Source organism: Camelina sativa, chromosome 9, assembly GCF_000633955.1.
Source record: "Camelina sativa cultivar DH55 chromosome 9, Cs, whole genome shotgun sequence".
NCBI lineage: Eukaryota > Viridiplantae > Streptophyta > Magnoliopsida > Brassicales > Brassicaceae > Camelina > Camelina sativa.
Window position 1 is genome coordinate 7,788,415 of NC_025693.1, and position 24,947 is coordinate 7,813,361.

The 24,947-nt window shown below is 34.7% G+C and overlaps 2 protein-coding genes, 1 long non-coding RNA gene and 1 pseudogene across 4 annotated transcripts in view; all 4 read right to left on the reverse strand.

Moving 5' to 3' along the window:
• LOC109126318 lies at positions 346-850 on the reverse strand. The gene is made up of 2 exons (XR_002033430.1): positions 760-850; positions 346-569 (listed from the first exon to the last, which is right to left on the reverse strand). It is a non-coding gene; the product is annotated as an uncharacterized LOC109126318 (long non-coding RNA).
• Positions 1,052-2,814, reverse strand: LOC104715100 (annotated as a pseudogene).
• On the reverse strand, positions 3,014-4,498 carry LOC104710690 (transcription factor MYB35-like). Its single transcript, XM_010427325.2, has 3 exons — positions 4,101-4,498; positions 3,883-4,012; positions 3,014-3,776 (listed from the first exon to the last, which is right to left on the reverse strand). Exons 1-3 carry the CDS (start codon positions 4,231-4,233, stop codon positions 3,050-3,052), a joined length of 990 nt encoding a protein of 329 aa, XP_010425627.1. The 5' UTR covers positions 4,234-4,498; the 3' UTR covers positions 3,014-3,049.
• The window catches only part of LOC104710691 (probable prolyl 4-hydroxylase 7), a 30,844-nt gene continuing 10,462 nt past the window's right edge, over positions 4,566-24,947 (reverse strand). The window contains exons 1-8 of one of the 2 annotated variants that reach the window (XM_010427326.2): positions 6,650-6,861; positions 6,475-6,561; positions 6,334-6,391; positions 6,134-6,238; positions 5,710-5,767; positions 5,431-5,606; positions 5,270-5,330; positions 4,566-5,066 (exon numbers count right to left, since the gene is read on the reverse strand). In XM_010427326.2, the coding sequence (XP_010425628.1) occupies positions 4,765-5,066; positions 5,270-5,330; positions 5,431-5,606; positions 5,710-5,767; positions 6,134-6,238; positions 6,334-6,391; positions 6,475-6,561; positions 6,650-6,756 (954 nt within the window). In that variant the 5' untranslated portion in view covers positions 6,757-6,861 and the 3' untranslated portion in view covers positions 4,566-4,764. Of the gene's footprint in view, positions 5,067-5,269; positions 5,331-5,430; positions 5,607-5,709; positions 5,768-6,133; positions 6,239-6,333; positions 6,392-6,474; positions 6,562-6,649; positions 6,862-24,947 lie in introns of those variants that run through there. The other variant, XM_019229397.1, reaches the window with a different exon arrangement.

A 24,947-nucleotide genomic window follows, 5' to 3' on the forward strand; every position in this document is an offset into this window, starting at 1 on the left:
ATAGTAAAGCCAAAATTTAAACAGTCCTGTCCCCACAATTTCATTACTATATATCTGTTTCCTCTATATCATTTAGGGATCTTACACATGGTCAGGATAGTGTCCTGATAGTATTTGATTCTCACAGTGATTGTGTGAGCAAAGGCATGCCACTATATTTCCCTCTAGAGATTTCAAAATTACATGCTCTATTGAAGAATTGTTTACCAAAATAGATTAAATTAGAAGAAGGGAAAGAATGATTCGACACATACCTCAGTTATGTCACTGTCGTAAAAGGTTTTGTTTAAATTAGAAGAAATGCTTAAGATGGTTATTGATGTATAAGGTACATACATATAATAATCATGTCTAGCAAGTTGATCTCTCAAAAGAAGCCATATGTAATAGACAAAAAGGAGAAACTCTAACTGACTTTATATCTCCAACTGCATACAACTATATTTCTGTGTAACAAACACACCTCGCAACATACACCATTACCGATTTTACAATTATCATAAGTCTGCAACTTTTTCCATCTTAGGACTTGGCAACAAACAAAAATGATGACTGGTCGACAGAATCACCTGGAAAAATTTAACTGACACTCTAAGAATATGTGACAGGAAGAAACAGAAATGAAAACAAAATGATCTTTTATCATGTGACAGAAGCAGAACAAAATGTCTTGTATCATGTGACAGAAGCAGATGCTGCAAGTCAAAGTGTTTGATATGTACGTAAGCAAGAACAGTAGTAACATTTAAAATAACTTACTCTACTATTAAACGGTGGAATGAACTAGCTCTTCAATCTTAGCCTCTGTTCATTGCTCTTAACCAAAAAAATGGCTTGATGTAACCATTGGTTTCCANCTATCTTAAATCACTTGGATGTTTCCTTTAAACAATAAGATAATCAATTGAGAATGTAAGAATGCATAAGTAAATAACCAAACCTGTGAAAAGGAGCTATAATTATCTTCCTTGTTAAGTATTCCCCTTCCTATCAAAAGCCGATTAGCAGCAAAACATATAGAGATGTGTATAAACTTTAAACTATGATCTCTTTAAAAATATGNCTGAGCCCATTTTGGTCCATATATGGCCAGATGTGTCCGGCCAAACCTTCGATCAGTCATCTGTAAGAAATATTGTTTCATCAAGATTCATACAACCCCAATCATCAAACAAGTAATAAAAGGGAAATAATTACCTTTTCAAGGCATCCACAAGAATCAAGCATTGTCGTTCGTGAAGGGTACTCGACCAACTAGATCAGATTTTGTTCAGAAGAGCATGAGTATTACACATTGACCCAAAATCCTTATAAGATAGTTTAAGAAGGGAAATACATAGCTACTCACAATAAATGTATTTTCTCCAATAGCTGGCGACTTAGCAATCTGATCCATCAGAACACCATAATCTACCTCCATGTAAGGTGGTGTAACGCTGATATAGTCAAATGCTCCATCCTTGCCTGATTAGTAAAGAATAATCTTAACAAATAGACACTATTGAAAGCAAGAAACTAACAAGTTATGAAACAGAAAACTGTTTAACATCTTAAAGACTAGACATGCCTACTATTTTATCAGCACGTTCCAAGAAGTTTTCGACTCGAGCAGTGTGTATAACCGAAGCATCAACAAACCCAGTGTGTTCCAAGTTTGGTTGTAAAACATTTGAAACAACCCAAGGATCCATCTCAACAAAGTGTGCCTGTGGAGAATTAAGTCAAATACAAAACCATACAAAAACAATTCATTCCTGCCACTAATATTTCTTTGTTACCTCAGAACATCCTCGACTGATGGCTTCAATTCCTACAGAACCTGTACCACTGTACAAATCCAACCACCTACCAGGACGTAGAGACGTTGGACAACCACCAGCAGCCTACATAATGAGGAGAAGAATCAGTCTTGGAATGTTAATCTCACAGAACAATAAAAAAAGAGTCAAANAGGTTTTGTTTAAATTAGAAGAAATGCTTAAGATGGTTATTGATGTATAAGGTACATACATATAATAATCATGTCTAGCAAGTTGATCTCTCAAAAGAAGCCATATGTAATANATCCATTCCCTTAAGAGAAAGCAATTTCTTTCGTTTGGCCGTTCCTGCAAGAACCTAAACACACAAATTTAACACATTTGAGGAAAATCAAACAACAGAAACCCTTAAAAAAACAAGACAAGGAAACAAAGCAAATATACACACCTGAAGTAACCTATGAGTTGTTCTTGGCTGTACTACAACAACTTCTTCTACTTGTTGGCTGTTCCTTCCACTCATTTTCTCTTCTTTCCTTCTCGCCTTCTACAAATGCGTAAGAAATTTTCAGCTCGGAGCAGTTTATCAGAAACCAAACCGAAACAATTATGGAACAAAACAAACCTTAGATTGAGACCCAAAGTCATCATTGGCATCATAACCATATCGTTCCAGCAACAATTTCTTATCCTCGCTTGCTAAACCAGTTCCTGAATCTGTATACCCACAAGACATAAACTAAGAAAAGACACACCTTTTGCTATATGTTCGATTTTATAGAAAATGCAAAAGTTCACACTTTTACGGCTCGAGACGACGACGGATCTTCGAACACGAAGTGGAGTAGAGATTCTGAAGAGGTGAATTTGAGGGAAAGAAGAATACGAGACACCCAGATTCTTATTCGTGTCGATGTTGATTCCTAGTGGAGAGACTATGGGAGATGATAACAAAACCGCCATAGCTGAAAAAAAGTTTTGTCGACTTTGAAAAGCTTGCAAATAATCAATGTGTCAAGAGCTTCGAAGCATTTAGAAGATAGAAATTGAGTTAAACCCTCTTTTGCCACCAGAGGATAAGTTCCTTTACCAAAAAGAAAGGTGTCTAATTTGAGTTGGGTAATGTATGTAATGTAACATTGTAACTAATGAAACATCATTGTATCCCATGAAACTTGTAATTACTAATTAGTAAGAGAAGAGATCTTAACTTATTGAAAAATCATAGTTCTTGAATATCATAAACCCGTTACAAGAGAAGCAACAACAACAACAATGAGAAGAAGGATCTAATAGTCGAAATCATTCAAGAGTTGAGGAAACTGTGACAGCATTTCTTGGTCCTTATCCAATATCTCATCAACAAATGAACTTGCGGAATGACTTGTTCCCGAGGCGTTTGTATCGATGTTGTTATGAGAGCTGCATTCGGCTAGGCTGTTGATATGATGCTCGTTTTGCGCAAAAGTGAGGTTACTAGTAGCTGAGGATCCCACTACTTGTGTCTGAGAGTTCTGAGGTAAGACCGGATCCGAGAGAAGGTAATCATTCCAGCAGAAGTTAGTACCCGGTGTTTGAGCCCCTTGGTTTGGCTGAGTGATACTAGCGGATGATGATGATGAAGAGCATGAAGATGTGGTTCCATTGAGCAAATGATTTGAGTGGTTAGAGAAATGGAATGGAGTAGTTTGGAATTCGGATGAAGCCGGATTAGTAAAGATCATAGGAGAGTTGTTGTAATATGTCTCATGGCTCATTGTTGTGTTCCTCATCGTTTCCCAGGCTGATGAGTTGGATTGTGTGAGTATAGAGTTGTTCGATGGTTCTGTTTTGAAGGATGCATTTTCATGGCCATGGCCACTAATGTTTCTGAATTCTAAAACGACCTGAGACACTGGTTTATGAGTCACCGGATCTATTCCCATTTTCATCAGCTTCTTCTTCAGCTTCGTGTTCCAGTGGTTCTTCACATCGTTATCCGTTCTCCCTGGAAGCTTTCGCGCAATCGAAGACCACCTGAAAACAGTCAGAAGTTGTTTATTATTAACAATGTTGAAAACAAGTTTGATAGATTCTTGTCTCATTGTTAAAAAGTTAGTTAGCAATTAGGTTTCTTCGTTACCTGCTGCCAATGGCTCTGTGACACTGAATAATAAGCTCTTCTTCTTGAGGAGAGAAGCTGTCATGTTTAAGGTCAGGTCTTAAGTAATTAGTCCATCTCAGTCTACAGCTCTTCCCACATCGATTCAAGCCTGCACCAAAGAAAGAAAGAAAAAATGTCAGACTTGTATAAGGAGATGAGATATCTTAAAAGTAAGCAGAGATTTTCTTGAAAAAAACCTGCTTTCTTGGGGATCAAACTCCAGTTCCCTACACCATGGATAGCAACATAAGCAAGGATCTTAGCGTCTTCTTCCTCGGTCCAGAGACCTTTCTTGACATTGGATTTGTCACAACATGGTGGCCTTCCCATTTTTTGGGTATTCACACACAAGAGAGAAGATGAAGAAGAAGAATAAGCTGAGAAATGTCTGAAAGTACAACAACAAAGGCTTTATGGAAATAGAGTGATGCAATGCAAAAGCTCTGAGACATGGCTAAAGAGAGAGAAAGAGAGAGAGAAGGTGAGGATCTCATGCTCGAAGGCTCCTAATTAACGGTAATTGCATGATTGTTACACTTCATTAGAAATATAGAGTCTCGAAGTGCATGACGTAGTTTAGACAACTATCATCTCATGTACACTACTACTGATTGTAAAATAATACAGCATTCAGTTGTCATGCATTGCTTGCTTGAGGTTGATGATAAACGGACTTTTATTAAGATTTGGTTTAGTTATGAACCATAGGGAACATAACTGAATATGAAACCAGTAACATAGATTCAGAATTATTTTTTAGTATATTGTTCTAAATTTTTCATTCTATTGACGAAATGTTTCTCTACAAAAATGTTCATCCTTTTAATAAGAGCTTTGATTTACTTGTTGTTGTTGTTGTTCTTAAGATGAGCAAGCTTTGCAACTCTTTCTGCAGTATCCATGGTCATTTTCTGAACCCACCATGTATGTTGGATTCTTCTGGCACTCCCCTTCCTTTGCCCATTTTTCGCAGCTCTTATTCTCGTCCACACACCCAGATTTCTTGTTAAACGCTCTGTCGAATGACCTTACATGAATCCATCTGGTTGCTGACCATTTCTCTCCCTCAACCACTGGACAGCTTCCATGTAAACTAGTTGGATCTGTGGTTGCGTTGGGATGAAGATTGAAGAATAGTAATGCATCCCCTTTCCTCGGTTTCACTGCAAAGAAAGATTTTCAGATAGTGCAATATACCATTTTCGAGAGATACCTTTCACTATCATAGAATCATACTACTGCAATCCCTATTTGTGTTGAGCTTTTAAATTTTATCAATTTTCCACTTTTAAACCAAACGCATGTTCAAGATAATCTAGAGTATTCTACATGTGTATAGATGTTAAACTATAAACAGTGTTTTTACCAGCATAGCCTTGTTTTGCACATTCAGTCCAGCTATCGTCTTTCAGTTGAGTTGTCTTGCCCTATAAGAATGTGTAATCAAATTGGAATGAGGCTACTCAGGATATGAAATCCAAAGATTACCTGAAAATTTATGGAACCAGAAGTAATATATGTCTTTACCTTCCACATGGGAAACACCGTCTCTCCTCCCTTTTGAACATTGGACAAGTACATCAATACAGTGGCGATCCGATGACCACCAAGCTCCAGATTGGCCTGATCGTGAAAGTAGTCAAAATGGGGTTCATATTTTTGACCATTCTCATAGTGCAATATTTGCATGGATTCCCCATTTTCTGATCCGAAACACAGAAAAACAAACAAAAAAGAGTTGAGAAGTTGTAATCTACTAAAGGCTAAAGCAAGAAACAGAATTAGGCAACATTTGGTCAGAAATACCTTCGGGAAGAAATGTCCACGCAGCAAGTTTTGCCTCGACATTAGAAACTATATCATCCTGCACAGACACAAAACCTTACCAGTCAAGCTTACACAACCTCTAGAATAACCAAGACAGATTTGCATTCAGGCTACTACAGTGTCTAAGCAAAGAAACAGAATTCTACAGTGTTGCAGGACATATACAAGGTAACAGCGAACGAATCCATCTAATTGGTAGAGTAAACTATCCGAATTCAGTGCTTACAAAAGCCACATTATACCTCATAACATCAATCATTCTCAGAAAAGAATACATCATAAACTCAAACTGATTGTACACTAAACAAGCCATTCAAAATCTTTACTATAACCAACAGACTCATCTATGGATTCAAACATCTCTTGTAAAGCATATATATATATATATATATATATAACTCACCTGTCTTTTAGAAAGAAACATTCCAGAACTAGTCCGTACTTCACTCTCTACACTCTCACCAGAATCATTATCAGCCACCATTGACTTCTCAAGCTTTCCTTTTGCCTAAACCCATAAATCAAATCCATCATCACTAGTTCTTCAAAATCAAAACCAAACACAAACAAAAAACTTAAGAATACGTTGATAGATTTCTATACCAATTTGATAAAATGATCACACTCCTCATCAGTAAGAAACCCTTTATACAAAAAAGCTCTGCAAAAAAACCAAGTCACAAACGTTAAAACACAAATCAAAATCAACAGAAACAAATTAAAGATCAAAAGCTAAAAACAAACCTAGGAGTCCAAGAGAGTTGAGTAACACGAGTTGGATCAAAACCAAAAGAAGAAGCACTCGTTTTCATCTTAATCACAGACCCATCTCTGCAAAATAAACAAAACCCTCTGAGAGTCAAAACCAAAATTCGAAAGAAAACACAATCGAATCAATTTCATCGTAATCTTCTTAAACCTGTTGTTGTTACTCGATCGAGTAAAGAAACGGGTAGGTGCAGATGAGAATTTAGGAAGAATCAAGAGAAAACATAGGGAAAATGCGAGAAAAATCCGAGAATCCATTTGGGTGAGAAAAAGACTTGTTGGAGGAGACGAAGACCAAGATGTATGTATTGTAATCACACTATTGTTTCTTTCTTCTTGACCCCAAGAAGGTCTTTCTTTCTTTTTTGATTTGATTTGTTTACCATAGTTTTGTGATTTAACAATTATGTCCCCCTTTGGTTTTGGAGTATATATGACGCCCACCGTATTTTGTCTCTGCCTTCGGTTTTTTTAATTAATTCCTCCCTTTGACTAACTTTTCGAGGTTATTCTATAATCTCTAAAAATTAATTACTCCATAAATTTAATATTTCAACAAATTAATATACTAATAAATTAATAATTTTCTAAATTTTTTATGACATTCCCACAACTTTTTCACAATTTGTTTTTTTTTTTCGCTTTTTTTCACTTTCACAATTTGTTTGGTTAGTGTTGTAGTAACACCACTAACCAAACACCCTTCATTTTATTCTAATTCAGATTCAGATCATAAGATTTCTAATCTCTATGTATTTAATGCTTTTTTTTTTGAAAATGCACCTTAATTTTATATAAAGCATCCTCTATATATTAAATAGAGTCAATTAAAAAGATTATAAATAAATTTATTTTTAAATTTAAATTACAGAAAGTTTATAAACTATTCATAAAATTATATATTAATTATGAATAAACTAAAATTAATATTATAAACTAGATTCAGACCCATACGTACGTGCAGAATTGATTTCAAAAACTAAGTTTACTGTAATGTATGCAATATATTATATACGTGCGAGGTAATACTTGTAAACGTATTTTTTTTAATCTTATTAACATTCATAATGTGAATTTGTACCAATTTAGTAATCGATTTGTTTTTAATTCAGTTTATACAAAGAGAATAATCAGATTTATTTTTGTTATAAGTAAACACAGCTACAACAACAACAACAACAACAAAAAAGAGAAAAAGGTGATATATCTATTTCGAGATAGAAAACATGTCTCGTCCCATATATATCTTGTTTTCTCGTTCATAACCATGGTTTAAATAATAATCTATCAATTTTAAATTGTATATTTTAGTCCAATAAATTAAAAAATATAGGTAAGAGATTTGGTATAGCGTTTATAACCCGAACTTATGTCAGTTGGGCATTTGGTACAAATTATTTCATATCTATTACAAATTATTATTAAGATTGTAATATTATAGATTAGATAATATATACCTGCAAAATAATATATTATAAATAATTACTTATTTTGTTTATTATCGGAAGCTTGCAAGTAACCCGAAAAACTGCGGGGTTCACTGGAAAATTAAATAAATCTTTCTCGCAAAATTCTATTTTGAATTTTAGTTGTCCAACCTAGGGATGTAAGTATGCATGTAGAGAGATTGTCCTATAAGAGAGATTGTTCTTCTTGAAACCCCCTTGGTTGTAGCCTTTGAATCCTCCTTGATTCTGCATGTAGCACAACTCAGCAAACTCAGTCTCCCCTTCTTGAACTTGAGCTTCTTCTTCACCAATGAAGTGAATGGACTTGGACTGGCTAAGAAGAATCTTGTCAAGTTTCTCATTGACCATCTTCAAGTCTTTCTTATATTTGTCCTCTTGATCAGTTGAGGAGCTCCTTATGGTCCTATCATAGTCCTCATTATAGTTGCCATCTGACTGAGCAAGATTCTCAACTAATTCCCAGCCTTCTTCCACATTCTTGTTGAGGAAGTTGCCATTAGAAGCTGTGTCAAGCAACATCCTTATCTTTGGAAGCACTCCTCTATACAAGGTACTCAAGAGTGACTCATTGCTGAAACCATGATGAGGACATTGAGTCTGATATCCTTTGAACCTCTCCCATGCCTCACAAAAGGTCTCATTGTTCCTTTGAGCAAACCCAGAAATTTCATTCCTCAATCTAGCTGTCCTAGCATTGGAGAAGAATTTGGCTAAGAAAGCCTTCTTGCAAGCATCCCATGTGGTTATTGCTCCAGTAGGAAGAGTCTTCTCCCAAAGGTGTGCCTTGTCTCCAAGTGAGAATGGAAAGAGCCTCAACTTGAAACCATCTTCACTCACTCCATTTATCTTGGTTAGACCACAGATTCTGTCAAACTCATCAAGGTGATCAAGTGGATCCTCCATTGGCAACCCATGAAACTTGTTGGCTTGAATCATGGAGATCAGTCCACTTTTGATCTCAAAGTTGTTGTTTGCTACAGTTGGAGGCACAATTCCAGCCCTTTGGTTGTGGGTGTTGGGTGCATCTCCAGCACCAATGTGCCTAGGTCTGTGCTCATGGTTAGCTTGTTGCTCCATGATCACTGAATCCTCTTGCTGAACTTGAACTACCCTTCTTCTCTGATTTCCCAACCCTTTGTGCAACTTGTGGATGTTGTCAATAGGCCTTTGAAGGTTGTCTTTCCCTTTAGACCTTGTGTGCATCAACAAACGCGAGTACAGACTCGAACAGGTTCACAATTGAGCTCAGGCTTGTCTGGGGGGTCAAGTCGACTAGGAGGTGGTGTCCAAATGTACACGGCTTCTGGCTCGATCAAGTGCTCGATCACTGCTCGGTCGAGTGGTGGTCGAGTTCTTGGTCGAGTGGTACCTGAAATGGAACTTCAACCCAGCAACAGAAGATTCAAGTGTATAAACGAACTTAATCTTAGACTAATATGGATCCTAAATGTCACAAAAACACACTCAAATGGACAACGGCGCCAAATTGAAACAAGAATATTTGTGTGGTGGTGAATGATGATGAATGTAAGCAATGGTGATATGAATGGAATGATGGATGGGTGTTTCAATTCTCCTTATACTATTGCAGTACAAGAGGTATCAATCCTAAATGAGTGTTTGTGAACAGTTAAGATGTGCATATGAATCTAAGTTAAGACAAATGTAAAGATTGCTTGTCACTAACAATCCTAAGATGGAAAATGTAAAATGCAGAAAATAAACTACAAGAACTAAGAACTAAATGCAAATGAAACAGAATGATTGAAACAGTAATGAAGCAAGAACAGAAATAGAAACTCCTACTAATGAACTAATGCAAGACAATCAATGAACTGAAAACCAAATGAATGCAACTGAAATGAAACAGGAATGAAACAGGACAATCACAAATCATAAACAAGAGTTCTGGGGATGAACTCGAGCAAGCACTCGACCGAGTGTAGGTCGAGTGAGAGGTCGAGTTGGCTAAATCCGGAAAACAAAGCAACACAATAAAAACAGAGCAATGCAAATACGAATCAATCAACAAGCAAGCAACAGGATTAAGACTTTAAAATCAATAAACAAAGAAGGTCCTGAGGATGGATTCATGGGATGAACTAATCATTGTGGTTATCTAACTTGGTCAACAAATCTCAAGCAAACTTTGAGCTAACCTCTAGACATATAAATCTAAGACAAGTTTCTCCCACTCTCATGGTCAAGAAACAATCAAACCTATGCAATTCTAGACTTGTTCTCACACAGTAAAGAATCTACACAAGCAGGCATTAAGCAATACATCTCAAACCAAACAAGACCTCTAATCTCTTAGCAAGCCTAATGGTAAGCTCTAGATCTAGCCTTATCTATGCTTCTTAAACATTGGTGTGATGCTAAGAAGCTTGAAATCAGATCCTAACCTCTCAGTTCAGGATCAGCCTTAAGAACATCTAGCCTAGAAGAGATCTACAACAATCAAGCTTGACCAAATCACATAAACCACAAGATCAATCCTTCCTAACCCATCCTCAAGATCCTAAGAAGACTACTCACAACAAGACATGATGAAACAAATCAAAAACCCAGAAAATATTGAAACTTGCATTATTAGAAAGATAAAACTGAGATCTTCAATATTAATCAAAGGATGAAACTCAAATTCTCAATATTAAGAAAGTTATTGAACCAACAATATTGAAGAATCTAAGAGTTTTCTTAAACAAGTACAAAATCTAATAAAATGCAAAAGGAATAATGCTAAAAAAGGTAAAAACTAGGTTTTTGGGAATATCTAAAAAGCTGGACACTTTGGTGGCTGCAGGTACAAGGTCTTATATAGTGGGGAAGTGGAAGCCCTAAAAATAGAAAAAGTCAAAGCAGTCAACGGCTCGGTCAACTCGACCTGTGCTCGGTCGAGCTAGGGGTCGAGCTGGCTTCTCACGTGCAATCTCCACTCGGTCGAGTCCTCCTCAGCACACGGTCGAGTGTCTGGTCGAGTGTGCGGTCGAGTTGGACTCCGGACCTTGTTGTTTCAGCCTTAACTCCCTTGTTTCCTCCTCATGATTGCTTCACATCTCTCCTCCATTGCTTCCATACTCCTTAAGCTCCAAAATCACCTGTTTATGCATGAAAAGATGCAAATGCAATGCAACTAAACTCTAATGCATGATCTGTCCTAAAGCTATGCAATAATGGTTAAAATGGATGGTAAAAGATACAAAAGATGTGAATATACTAAGGGAAAACAAGGTAAAATATATGAACATCAGTAATACACTTTTTTTTTTGCCGTCAAATATACGACATACCCTTTTTTATTGGAAGACAATAACAAAATTAGTTTCTTTTTTGTCATGTTAATAAGTTAGACTAAAAGATAAGCAGTATGAAGTAAGGCAAGAGAAAGCATATGCAAACACCCGCCATTCCAAAAAAAATAAGAGATTAGAATTTTAATCCTTTAACTTCTAATTTAAAAACTAATCATAATAGATTTGAATTAATACTAAATATCCATGACAAAACTTTAAAAACATGTTTTGGGACTCTTTCAGCATTTATTGTTTGATTCTCGAGATTTTCCTTATCAACCTGTTTTAGAAAAAATTCAGAAAACAATTTAACATGATTAGTGTATCTTAAGTTAGGCTAATCACATTTTTAAGCAAATGATATACAACGGCTAGCTGGCTAGCTATAAAAGTAGCATAAGAAAATGAAAAAATGTTTAACCAAACCTTGTGAACCTTACAGCTATCATGTCCAATGTAGATGGTATCATTTCAACATAGAGAATTGATTGAAAAAATCTTCCAACTATGATGATGATAGCATCTGCCATTGCCTCTTAAATCTGTAATTAAAGAGAAGACTTGCAAACAAAAAACATAATTCTTCTCAAATATTTTCCAATCGACTTTAACCAAAAACCTCTCTAATTGTTTGATATTTTTTTATCTGTACTCCATCCTGGAAATTGAGAAGTTGTGAACACACATATAGAAGATTAAAAAAAAAAATAGAATAAAATTCATTTCATCTATTAATGCTGTGTTTCTTTTTAAACTTAATTTTCTAATGTATTCTCACATCAACATCAGCGAGTATCATTTATCATTTCCAAGGTTTCTCTTGAAAAAATTGTATACTGCCTCCAACTGTATACAATTTTCACACATTATATTCCAAGTCATCTTAAAATGCTTGATGTTAGCAAGGTTTATGAAATCATTGTTTGCAGCCATTTTTTTTTGGAACGCTTACAATTGTAGACGGTTTGCAGTATTCGAGATGAGTTACACCTTCCTTTCGTCTCATGTATTTATAGTAGTAAGACATGTTTTAAGGAATATACCAATAATTGGTAAGTTGCTAAGATTTTGTGTATAAGAATATTTCGTAATCGTTTAAAATATGTTAACTATTCGAAATTATGTTTAATATTTTGTAATCGTTTAAAATATGTTAACTATCCGAAATTATGTTTAAATTGTCAAAGATGATATTTTATTAACGGATTTTTTTTAGGAAAGATATTCTAAGATTGTAATCTCCTAATCGTAACAATATAATTTGAATTGTTATATATTACATTAATGGTTGACGTACTAATTACGTGGGTAGATTTGTTTAGTGTTAATGGTATTTACGCTAATTACGTGCGAAGATTTTTTGTTACCACATTTGTTGTTTCCGATTTTTATGTGTTAATTCATTTAATATATGTTTGGCTACTACACTTAAATCCAATATGTTTGCTTCCGATTTTGTTGCCTAAACGTATCACACTATGATTTACCCCGTGGTACACCACGGGGCAATTGTTTTTTTTTTCCTTTTTCTAAATTGCTCTTCCACTATTTGTTTTCATACAATTGGCAAAGTTATATGTTGTAGTTTCAAAATAATTACATATGTAACTTGGATATATATACATTATATGTTTTTAGTATTTTTTAATCAAACTAACTATATATATATATTTATGAATTTGCTGAACTATATACATGTAGAGGTTTCCAAATATTTTAATTTATTTTATGTAAATTTGCTTAATATAATTTTTGGATTGCAGAAAGTAATTTAATGCAAATATGTTGCACAAATTAAATTAAAGACTCCCAGAACATAGCTTACCACCTGTAAATTTTAATATGTTAACATTTATTATAATAAGGGTAAGATATAGAAATATCCCCTTTTTAATAAAAGGGAAGTACACAACATAGTTTTTATAGACTTTCTATTTTTAATAAATGGTTACAAATGGTTAAAAATAGGTTATAGATTAATTCATATATTAATCGGTTACACCTAAATATTGGGTGCAACCTTAATTGGGAATATTCTAAATTGATAGTTGATATATTAATTGTAACAAATAAAATCATGGATATTCCAAACTGTATTTTTGGAAGATTTTAGTCCTATATCAAGTTGTTCCAAAGATCTTTAAACACAATATTACAAATTTACTTTCCACAGATTTTATTGATAAACCACAACGTTCAATAAAAATTAGGACCCGTGCTAGAGTACGGATTGAATTTTTTTTTTTATATTATAATTTTAAGACTTACATACTCTAGCACGGGTTAAATTTTTATATACTCTAGCACGAAAGCTGCTGGAAACACTCTAGCACGGGTGAAAAAATTTTATATACTCTAGCACGGATTAAAATTAACAATATAAGACTCACATAATAGATTTATATTCCATGAGTGATATTTACCATAAAAATTGTTTGCATGAATTGCATCCAAATAATATTATAAACAATTATATGTATAATATTTTAAAAATAATGAAATGTATTTCAACCCGTGCTGTAACACGGGTCCAAATCTAGTATAACCGTTAAAAATCTGCGACATATAAAGAAAGATAAGAATCAATAACCCCGTGCAACATATTTTCTTATGATTCTTATAGGATTTGATTTGATTTGTACTGCCAATTTTTTAGGAAAGAGTAATCACAATAATAAATTGTTACGATTGTATTAGATGTAAAATGCAAAATGTAATAAGTAGGTCTATTATTTTGGGAAGATCCGATATACCTAATCGGTTTAAAAGGTGAAAAAACCGACCCGTGAGAAAAAATGGGACAGAAAGTTGTACTCCAAATAAGGAAGATCCGATTTCCCAAATCTGTTAAAAATTTGAAAAAATCCCGACCCAGGTGACAAAAAGAAGGATACAAATTTGTACTCCAAAAATGTATAGATAGATATAATATTTTATGTTTGGTTCCACAATTTATCATTAATTATTTCTGTTTGGCTTCAAGGAATATACATATCCTTATTCTTATTTTAGTGGCATTTTATTGTAATAATTTCAAACTCTATGTCTACTTATTAAAAATACTTCCCTTTTAATAGTATAGATGTTTTTTTCTACTATTAGATAGCATAAAATTTACTTATGCATACAATAGATCCTTACATAGTTAATAAAATATCGATATCTCATACTTCCAATGTTATTAATTTACAAAGATTTTACTATAATTTGGATTACTTTTTAAGAGACTGAATCTTTGATTTGTTTGACAAAGAGTAATAGAGTAATCTACTACAGTATTTGTTTGTGTTCATTGGAAACCTATTTAGATTTATTGGTATATATGTCTATGAGATAGGGATTTTTTGTTTGTCCAACCACCAACATATTTATTTGATATATGACGCTTATATTTTTTCTTTGTCTCTTATTTTTCCTGGAGAAAAATGTGTATGATGCATCGAAAAACATAATATCTAGGCTCCTAACTTACGGTAATTGCATTACACGTCATTAGAAATAAATAGTTTCTAAGTGCTGCTTAACGTAACCACTACTATATCTGTACTATTAATTGGAGAGCACACATAGGAATAAAAAAAAAAACATAACATATATTTATGTTGCCAAATAAACCAACTTACTTACATAATTAAAAAAAAACCCCTTCCCTAAAACAATGGTAACAATTATTAAAGAAATAAATGATTAACTCTTTTTATAATTGATTATAACTATAAATACTTAGATTCCAGATCTAATCTTGGATATGGACATATAATTAATTTCGAAAATATGAAGTTTTCCAAAAAAAAATTCTAAATTAAATATTAAACATTTCTAGTTTTTTAAAAACAATTAGTCGTGTGCTATATTCGATTTAAAATATTCCAATACTTTAGGAAACTATATTAACTATAAATGATATATTTCCATATTTTATAAAACTATATTAATTACAAGTAATAAATTCAAATATTTGACATACCGTCACTATTAAAAAAACTACACCAATAAGATTACAAAATGACAATTTTAAATATTATAATAAAAATGTAATTATTTATATTAACAATTCCTTGAATTTTATATAGTTATTAAAATTTTATAAAATAATAAAAGATTTTCACAATTAATAAAACTTTTAATTTAACAAGATTTCCATAACAACTGTATCTAATTAATTTCGAGTAGTATATATGAAAATAACTTAACTTTAATTTAAACAGATGATTTATTGTAAGAAATCTTGAAATAAATCAGTAATTAGTTTACCAAATATTTAAAATTTAAGAATTATTTCTAAAACTAACCTTATATATTTACTGTCATCGGCTTAATAGGAATTGCAAAATCTAGACAATTAATTCATTATCCAAATCTAATCATCCATATAAATTCAAACATATTGTATATGCATTAACTAAAAAATAAATCTATAATATTAATTGGGGAGTACAAAGCAAAGATTTTTGGAAATAAACAGAAATATTCCATTAAATTCCTTTAGCAAAATCGATTATGTGTAAAAGTAAAATAAAATCAGAACAAGGGTAGTTAAGAGAAAAATTCGATACTTTAACTTGCCAGTTATAAAGTAATTCGGATCTAGAATAAGTGACTCAGATCTTGATAGGTGGGGGACGCAGATCCTATGTGTGTTAAGTCATCAGTTATAAAATCATTCGGATAAAAAATAAATAATTCAATGATAATGTTCAATGATGGTGAGTTCAATGATAATGTTGAAGATGACCTCAAGGCGGTCCAGGAACAAAGTGCTCCGCAGGTTCAGGAGGCCGAGTTTCAATTGGTTCAAGTAACCGAGCTTCAAATTGATCAGAAAACTGATATTCCGGATGATCCTAGTGGGGTTCAGCAAGATAACTCCTCTACTTCTAACCCGGTTGAGCTTGATGTAGGGGTGATTAATAGTTCTTTGGCTGCTTTTACTTTAGGGGAGAAAAGTGGTAATAAGAAGAGGATAATTAGTCCTTATGTTAGAAAAGGTGTTACCGGTTCTAGGTTAGCTACCTCGGTTTCGGCTTTGCCCGGGAAACGTTTACTTGCTAAGGCTTTGTCTAAACCTGCAGGTGATACTAACAAACAGAAGGTTTTGGGGAAACCGGGGACCTCTACAGTGGGCGGTAAGCCAACAGATGGTGGTCGTCTAGGCAAGAAAGAAAAAGGGATGGGGGCTCTCCCGAAACCGCCGGCTAGAACGTGAAGATCTTGAGCTGGAACTGTCAGGACATAGGGGTTGATCTGACAGAAAGTTATTTGGGAGATTTGTGGAAGAAACATCGACCAGACATTTTATTTTTATCAGAAACAAAGAAATGTTTTTCTTATTTACAAAAATTGCAGAATAAGTTTGGTTATAATAATTTGTATACTGTTGATCCCCGCGGGACTAGCGGTGGGCTTGCTTTATTTTTTATGGATGATATAAAACTCTCAGTTATTTATGATAATAATCGTATTATTGATACACAAGTAGGCCTGGGCATTCGGTTAACCATTCGGTTTCGGTTCGGTTGTATTCGGTTTCGGTTATTTTGGATATAGTAATATAGTAACCATTTGGATATTTTTGAAATTTCGGTTTAGTTCGGTTCGGTTTCTTTCGGTTCGGTTTCGGTTTGGTTATTTAAATAAATAACCATAACTAACATAAATTATATTAACATTAACCAAATAAACCAAATATAACCAAAACTAACCGAATATAACCAAAATTAACCAAATATACAATAACAAAAATACAAAAAAGGGAAAAATATGGATTCAATTTTACAAAATAGTATTTAACTTTGTAAATTCAAAATAATAACATTTACATATATTGATTATTTAAAATATTTAATTGTTTTGAATCTAGAAATAATTTATATTTTAAGTTTATTTTATAGTTTTGCATAATATTAAGTATATAATATTTGATATCTTCTAGGTTTTCGGATATTTCGGTTAACCATTTAATTGTCGGTTCGGTTCGGTTCGGTTCGGTTCGGTTTAGTTTTTTTCGGTTCGGTTTCGGTCGGTTATTTGGTTATCGGTTATTTTGCCCAGCCCTATACACAAGCATACATCGGTCAACAGTTGATTTTTATGTCCTTTGTTTACGGTGATCCTGTTCCACAGAACAGACAGGAAGTTTGGGATATGTTGATTGATATAGGGTCATTCCAAATTGATCCTTGGTTATTGATTGGTGATTTTAACAAATTAGTTGGGAATCATGAGAAGCAAGGGGGTGCTTTGCCTCATGTCTCTTCTTTTGTACCTTTTAATTCAATGTTTCGTCATTGTGGGATGCTTGAGTTTCCTTGTTATGGGGAATAATTATCCTGGAGGGGAAACCGGTGTAATAATCAAGTGGTCCGTTGTCGATTAGATCGAGCCGTGGGTAACGAGGATTGGCATGGATTATATCCGAATTCGAGGGTTGATTATTTGGAGATGATTGGTTCAGATCATAGTCCGATCTTGGCGACTTGTCTGAAGAGGGAGCGGCGACGACTTAGGCAATTTCGTTTTGATAAACGGTGGCTGGGTAAGGAAGGTATTGCAGGGGCAGTTGAGGCTGGGTGGAATCGTACAAGGAATTTTTGCATCTCTAGTTTTGTGGATAAGATAAGGAATTGCAGGAACTCAATTTCTTGGTGGCGAAAGAACAATATAAGCTCCGCTCCGGTGCTTATTTCTTCCTTAAAGGCGGCCCTACAAGAGGCTAAAATGGATGATTCAATTTCTCAAGGGGAAATCCGGGACATTGAAAGGAAATCAAAAGAGGCGTACCACGATGAAGAAATTTATTGGCAACAAAAAAGCAGGAAATTCTGGCTTAGGGTTGGAGATAAAAATACTAAATATTTTCATGCTTCCACTAAGCAACGGCGGGTGAGAAACAGGATTGTGGGTCTATTCGACATGGATAATGTCTGGACAGATTCACCCTCGGGTATGGAGCATATTGCTACCAAGTACTTTGATGATCTCTTTCAGAAGTCGGCTGGCAATGGGATTTCGGAGATGGTACAAGAGATTAATCCTCTAATCACGGAGAGTATGAATAGGGATCTTACTCGGGATATTTCTGAAGCGGAAGTCTGCAAAGCTCTCTTTGCGATGCACCCGGAGAAAACACCAGGTCCTGATGGCATGACTGCTTTATTCTTTCAACGATTTTGGTCCTCTTTAAAAGGGGATTTGGTGGCTTTAGTTCGGAATTTTTTCAGGAAGGATCGGTTTGATCCTCGATTAAACGAGACAAATATTTGTCTTATTCCTAAGGTTGACAGACCGCAGCGGATGGCGGAGTTCAGACCCATTAGTCTTTGTAATGTCAGTTATAAAATTATTTCTAAAGTATTATGTTTCCGGTTAAAAAGGTTATTACCTCTATTGGTCTCCGAAACTCAGTCGGCCTTTGTCTCTGGATGCTTAATAACCGATAATATTCTTGTTGCTCAGGAGATGTTCCATGGTCTAAATACCAATCAACGGTGTCAGACGGGGTTTCTGGCTTTCAAAACGGATATGAGTAAGGCATATGATCGAGTTGAGTGGGATTTTTTTAGGCGGTCTTGGTCAAATTCGGCTTTACCAGGAAATGGATTTCATGGATTATGTGGTGTGTTTCTTCTGTGTCTTACCAGGTTTTATTGAATGGGCAGCCCAGGGGCTGTATTCTCCCCCATAGGGGTCTACGTCAGGGGGACCCCCTGTCGCCGTATCTGTTCATTCTTTGTACGGAGGTCTTGATAGCAAACATTAAGAAAGCCGAACGGGAAGAAAAAATAACGGGTATCACGATTGCCCGTGATAGTCCTACCATTTCACATTTGTTGTTTGCTGATGATAGTCTGTTTTTCTGTAAAGCAGAGGCAACTGAATGTAGGAAAGTAATGGATATAATAGGAGATTATGGGAAAGCCTCAGGACAAGAGGTTAACCTGGCTAAATCTTCTATTATGTTTGGTAAAAAAGTCCCATCTGACTTACGATCTCAGTTAAAATTGGTTATTGGTATTTCTACAGAAGGCGGTATGGGTTCGTATTTGGGTATCCCGGAAAGTCTCCAGGGTTCGAAAACCAAGGTTTTTAGTTATGTTAAGGATCGGTTGGATGACCGAGTTAACGGTTGGTCTGCAAAGCTTTTGTCGAAGGGGGGTAAGGAGGTTATGATTAAATCAGTGGCAACTGCACTCCCTACTCATGTTATGTCGTGTTAGAAATTACCGCAGGAGTTGACTTCCAAATTAACGAGTGCTATTTCTAGTTTCTGGTGGAAGTCGAATGATAAAGCTCGGGGTATGCATTGGGTTGCATGGGATAAAATGTGTCAAGATAAGTGTGAAGGGGGTCTCAGATTCCGGGCTTTAGAATTTTTTAATGACGCTATGTTAGCAAAACAGTATTGGCATCTTATCCATTATCCGAATTCCTTAATGGCTCGGGTAATGCGCGGACGTTACTTTAGGAATAAACACCCTCTTTTGGCAAAGAAACCATATTCTCCTTCCTTTGCATGGCGGAGCATTTACTCAACTAAGGCACTAGTGGAACAAGGTGCGAGATGGGCAGTAGGTTCGGGCTGCGCTATCTCGGTGTGGCGTGATCCGTGGCTACCGGATATTCGCTCAAGACCAGCTAATGGTCGCGGTCGATTACTGCTTCCAAGTTTGATGGTTAATCACTTAATTAATCCATCTACAAAGGATTGGCACTTACCTATTCTAGAGGAATTTTTTGACCCGGAGGATATACCGATTATTCAGAGCATTGCGGTGAGTAAATTTAACAAACCAGACTCCTTAGTTTGGCATCATACCAAGTCCGGCAAGTATTCGGTGAAGTCCGGTTATTGGTTAGCAAGGGAATTGTTAAGGGAAGTGGAAATCGGACCTACATGTACGGCTCTTCGAGCCCAGGCGTGGAAGCTTGAGGTTCCCTCCAAAGTCCAATATTTCTTTTGGCAGGTTGCTTCTGGAACTCTTCCTGTATTGGAACGGCTAGCATATCGCGGTGTCCGATGTAATATTCTGTGTAAGCGGTGTGGCCTAGAACCGGAAACCATCAATCATGCTCTTTTCGAGTGTCCGCGGTCACAGAGGGTTTGGGAGTTGTCTCCTTTATCACTGGAAGCAGATGCTTTCCCATATGCATCAATCTATGCGAATCTGGATTTTATTTATTGAAGGGCGGCAGCGCAGCCCGGGATGTCAGCTATTTCTGGTCGACTCCCTTGGATCATGTGGTCGGTATGGAAAGATAGGAATAAAAAGGTTTTCCAGGGTCTGGAGGCAGATCCGACAGAAATTTTAAACTAGGCGATAAATGACAAATTATTGTGGGATGATGCTAAATCCTTTTCCGATAATTATTTAAATCCTCCGGATTCTGTGGAAGTTAGGGAGCCAACTATCCATTGTCAGATTGATGGTTCATGGAAATACTCGGATGCTCTACAGGGATTGGGGTGGTGGTTTTGCAATGGGGACGATGTGACAATTCTATTGGGAGCCTGGAGCCAAAGACGTGGTCTTACTCTCTTACATGCGGAGCTGCAAGCCTTGATCTGGGCCATGGAGTCATTGTTGGCGGCGAGAGTAGATTGTCAAGCTTTTCAGACGGATTGTGCAGAATTGATCGCAATGGTGCAGAAGCCCGAAGATTGGCCCGCCTTCTCGATTTTACTGGAGGACTTTTCTCTTCTCCGATCATCATTTCCATCCTTCACGCTGGACAGAATCCCTCGTGAGTCTAATGTGAGAGCAGATTGTTTAGCTCGGTTTTCAAGGATCTTAGTTTCAGAGATTTCTTTTGTAAACTCTTTTCCTCCGGTTTGGACAACCAATCTCGGAGTTATCTTCTAATTCATTAATGTTTGGTTGAAAAAAAAAAAATAATAAATAAATAAATAATTCAGTCGGATCTTCATTGATATTATCATGAAGATAAAAAACGTTGTGCAAGTAATATATTCTACCTAATTTATAGTAACTTATTCTAATTGATACAAATTCTTCCAAACTTTCAAATCATCGCAATCATTGATAACAATCACCATACACACCAATCACAAAATCCAGAATTGCCAATATGAAAAAGATTTGTTACTATCAAAAGTCAAAACCCTTAATAATTTTCTATAAAAGGGAGCTCTGGTAGAAGAACAATAATACCTCAAACTTTGCAAATAATCTCTCCGTCTCTGGCAGAAACAATAAAAATGGCTACTCCGTATGAGAAGATTTGGCGAAGTCTAGGGAAATTCTGTAAATCATAATTATTTAGCTTGGCATAAATCATCATAGATAATGCCTATTTACTTTGTGTGATTATATGTATGTAGCAAGGATTGAATCAAGAAAATGTGAAATGCTCTTGGGACCTTTGTGACCAAAAGAGTTTGGTTCGATTCTCAACTTTATATATTTAGTTCTATTAAAATATCTATTATGTTATTTTCTGCTTCAACAGATATAGTATCAAAGCCATTAGAAATTCTGGATATCGGAAAAACCTAATCAACAATGGTGATAGAAAAGTTGCTACAGTCGAATCGGAAGCCTTGCTTTGGGTGTGGATCATGAGCTTTGATCCGACTTTGAATACATTGTTTTGTTTATTCCATGCATGGACTTAAAAAACTATCTATAAAACAAGAATATAGACCTAAAAGAAATCCCGTAACATAATCAAATAAACAGTAAAAAATAAATAGCTTAGAATCTGAAATCAATTGTTAGAAATAATTCTCATATTTTTCAAGTGGCGTTCTCTTGGGAGATTGATTGACAAGGAAGACTGAAGAATCGCATCTTGACCTCTTCCTTTTAAAAACTTACAGTTTCTAATTTTTGGTAAAATTGTCCATATTGTATTTTTTTTAAAACCAATTTGTCGAGACTTTGTTCTTTTTCTTTCTCAGTTGTAAGAATACATTATTACACATATCAAACAAAACAACCATAAACGGATTTAGGAAAATAGAACCATTGGTTATTTTTTGATATATAGGTTCGGTTCGGTTCGAGTATCGTACAAAAAAAATTAATTAAATTTAAATCAATTTAGCTAAACTTTGACTTATCTAAGAAATAATTTTAGATATTTTGATTATTTTTGATATTTAGGTTTGAAACTAATTGAAATATTCAAAATTATAATTAAAATTTTGGGTAATTGAATTATATTAATGCTAAATATTATAAATAGTTTTTAATATATTTATATATTCGGGTTATGATGGATACCCAAACGGATACTCGTATTATCCAACCCTGACCCTAACCCGAACCCACAGATATTAGAAAATAAAAACCAATAGAGTTTTATAGGTAAATCCGTACCCAACCCGGGACGAGACGAGACGGGTTTTTTGTTAGTTCCAGTATGGGATGGGTTTTCTGTTAGTTCCGGTCTGGGACAGGTTTTCGGTTATTTCCGGTTTGGGATGAAACGGTTTGATAGTCCACAGGAAGGGAATAGACGTGTTTAAACTTTAAACATATCACCTTTCTCTTACTATTTTTTTTTAATTTGCCACTAATAATAATAAAAACAATCATATCATTTTTTTCTATACCGAATTAAAAACAAATCGACGAGTTTAGACCATGAATGTCAATAATATTTATATAAAATACGCTTACAACATAATCTAACACATACATAAAATATTGCAAATTTGATCGCAAACTTAGTTTTTGAAATCAACCCCGCATGTATGTGCGGGTCCAAACCTAGTCTATACTATTAATTGGGGAGTATAAATCAGAAATTTTTTTAAAATACATATATCATATATCCATGTTACGAAACAGGTCCAATTGCTTATATAATTAAAAATAAAAAATAAACAAGATATGGTAAACAAAAACTGTTAGTCCAAAATCTAATATTTATGGAAACAATAATTACGAAATTAATTATAAGATTAAGATTATCCGATATTTTTGGAAATGGTTTAAAGTAGTTACCATAAAAGCAAATTATTAAATTTGAAATTGTAGTTATAACGTAAATGGTTCTAGATTTTGAAATATTTCTAGAAATGTAATGTAATATCTGAATTTTTTTGTCAACAATTTAATATTTGCATATTATCTTTTATTTTAGATTTTCAAATTTTCTTAACAAAAAAAAACTATGATAATTAATTCATCTTAATACATATGGAAAAAACTATAAAAATATGAAAATCTTAGTATATACTATACTATTAAAGGGAAAATATTTTTAATTAAGTAGACATAGAGTTAGAGAATATTACATGTAATGCCATTAGATTAAGTCTTGAAAACGCGCGGATCTCGGATTGACCCGAAATATTTGTATTCGGATTGTGTATAATATGATTGAAAGAATTAGTTATAAATGCATATTCAAGCAGATTTTTTATAAAAAAAAATGAATTTAATCAATTTTGTTTAATATATAATGAAATAGCAATTTAATTCTACAGCCATATAAATAGAAACGATAATTACTCAATATCTTTGAAAGCTATTTAAAGTTTGCTTCCATAATAATCAAAGAATTAAAATCGAAAAATATATATATATATATATATATAAACATATTTGATTTGGTTTTATATTGTGAGATATTTACGGGAATAACAAATCAATTTAATACAATTAGATAAAATCAAATAATTATTTAGTTTAAATTTTGCAATATTTCCTAAACAAAATTTAAGTAACTAATCATGATTAGTATAGATAGAAAGAATTTGTAACACCCGCAAACCTTTTATTGGTATTTTGGTGAGGCAGTCGATCGATCGACACTAGTTGTAGTCGGTTTGGTCGGTTCGATTTTAATCGTCCGGTTTGCGTGGTTGGTTTAGGAAATCCCTAAAATCGAGTTGTAAAAGAGGGAAAACGACCTAGGGTCGTGTTTTTGTGTTATTTGGCCGCTTTTAGAGAAAAACAAAATAGAGAGTTGGTTCTTGAGCTTTTGAGAGAGATTGGTGAGATTCCTTGCTGTTCTTGGGAGATCTAAGGCTGGGAAGGTGCTAAAAGCTTGCTAGGAGTGAGGGAATTCGTTCTTATTGGTCAGAATCTTCTTGCAAAGAGGTGAGTGCATGACCATGGCTAATCTAAGCCTTTGATTCCCTTGTTCTTGCTTGTTATTGCTTGTTTGTGTGTTTTTCTTGCTGGGATTGGTTGATACAGGTTCCTACGGATGTAAAAGCTTGGGTTTTGAGTATTGGACGTTTTGGTGGTGATTTGGGAGCGAGATTCAACTCTCGACTTCGCGCGGATCGCAGTTGCAGAGGGAGTGTCGATCGACACCAGCAAGTTGGGCATCGATCGATATTGTGGAGTAGTGTCGGTCGACACCAAGGCCAGTGTCGGTCGACACTAGGCTGGTGTCGGTCGACACCTCCCTTCCAGCGAGACGATGTTTGATTTCCTGGTTTGTGTGTTTGTTTGATGCTTGTTTTGGAACTTTGGAATCATTGTTGCTTGTGTGTATAGCCCAGTAGATGGGAGGATTGCCTCACTGAGTGTTTATCAAATACTCATGCATCTCAATATGTGTTTGTGGTACAGGTAAAGGCAAAGTGTGATCGTGGAAACAAGGCGATGAAGAGGAGGATGTTCTAGTGGTTCGCTTGGTTGTCTGGCTCCTGTTAGGTTGCTAGAGTTGAGTCCTAGAACATTGTTTAGGATTGCTGGTTATTTGA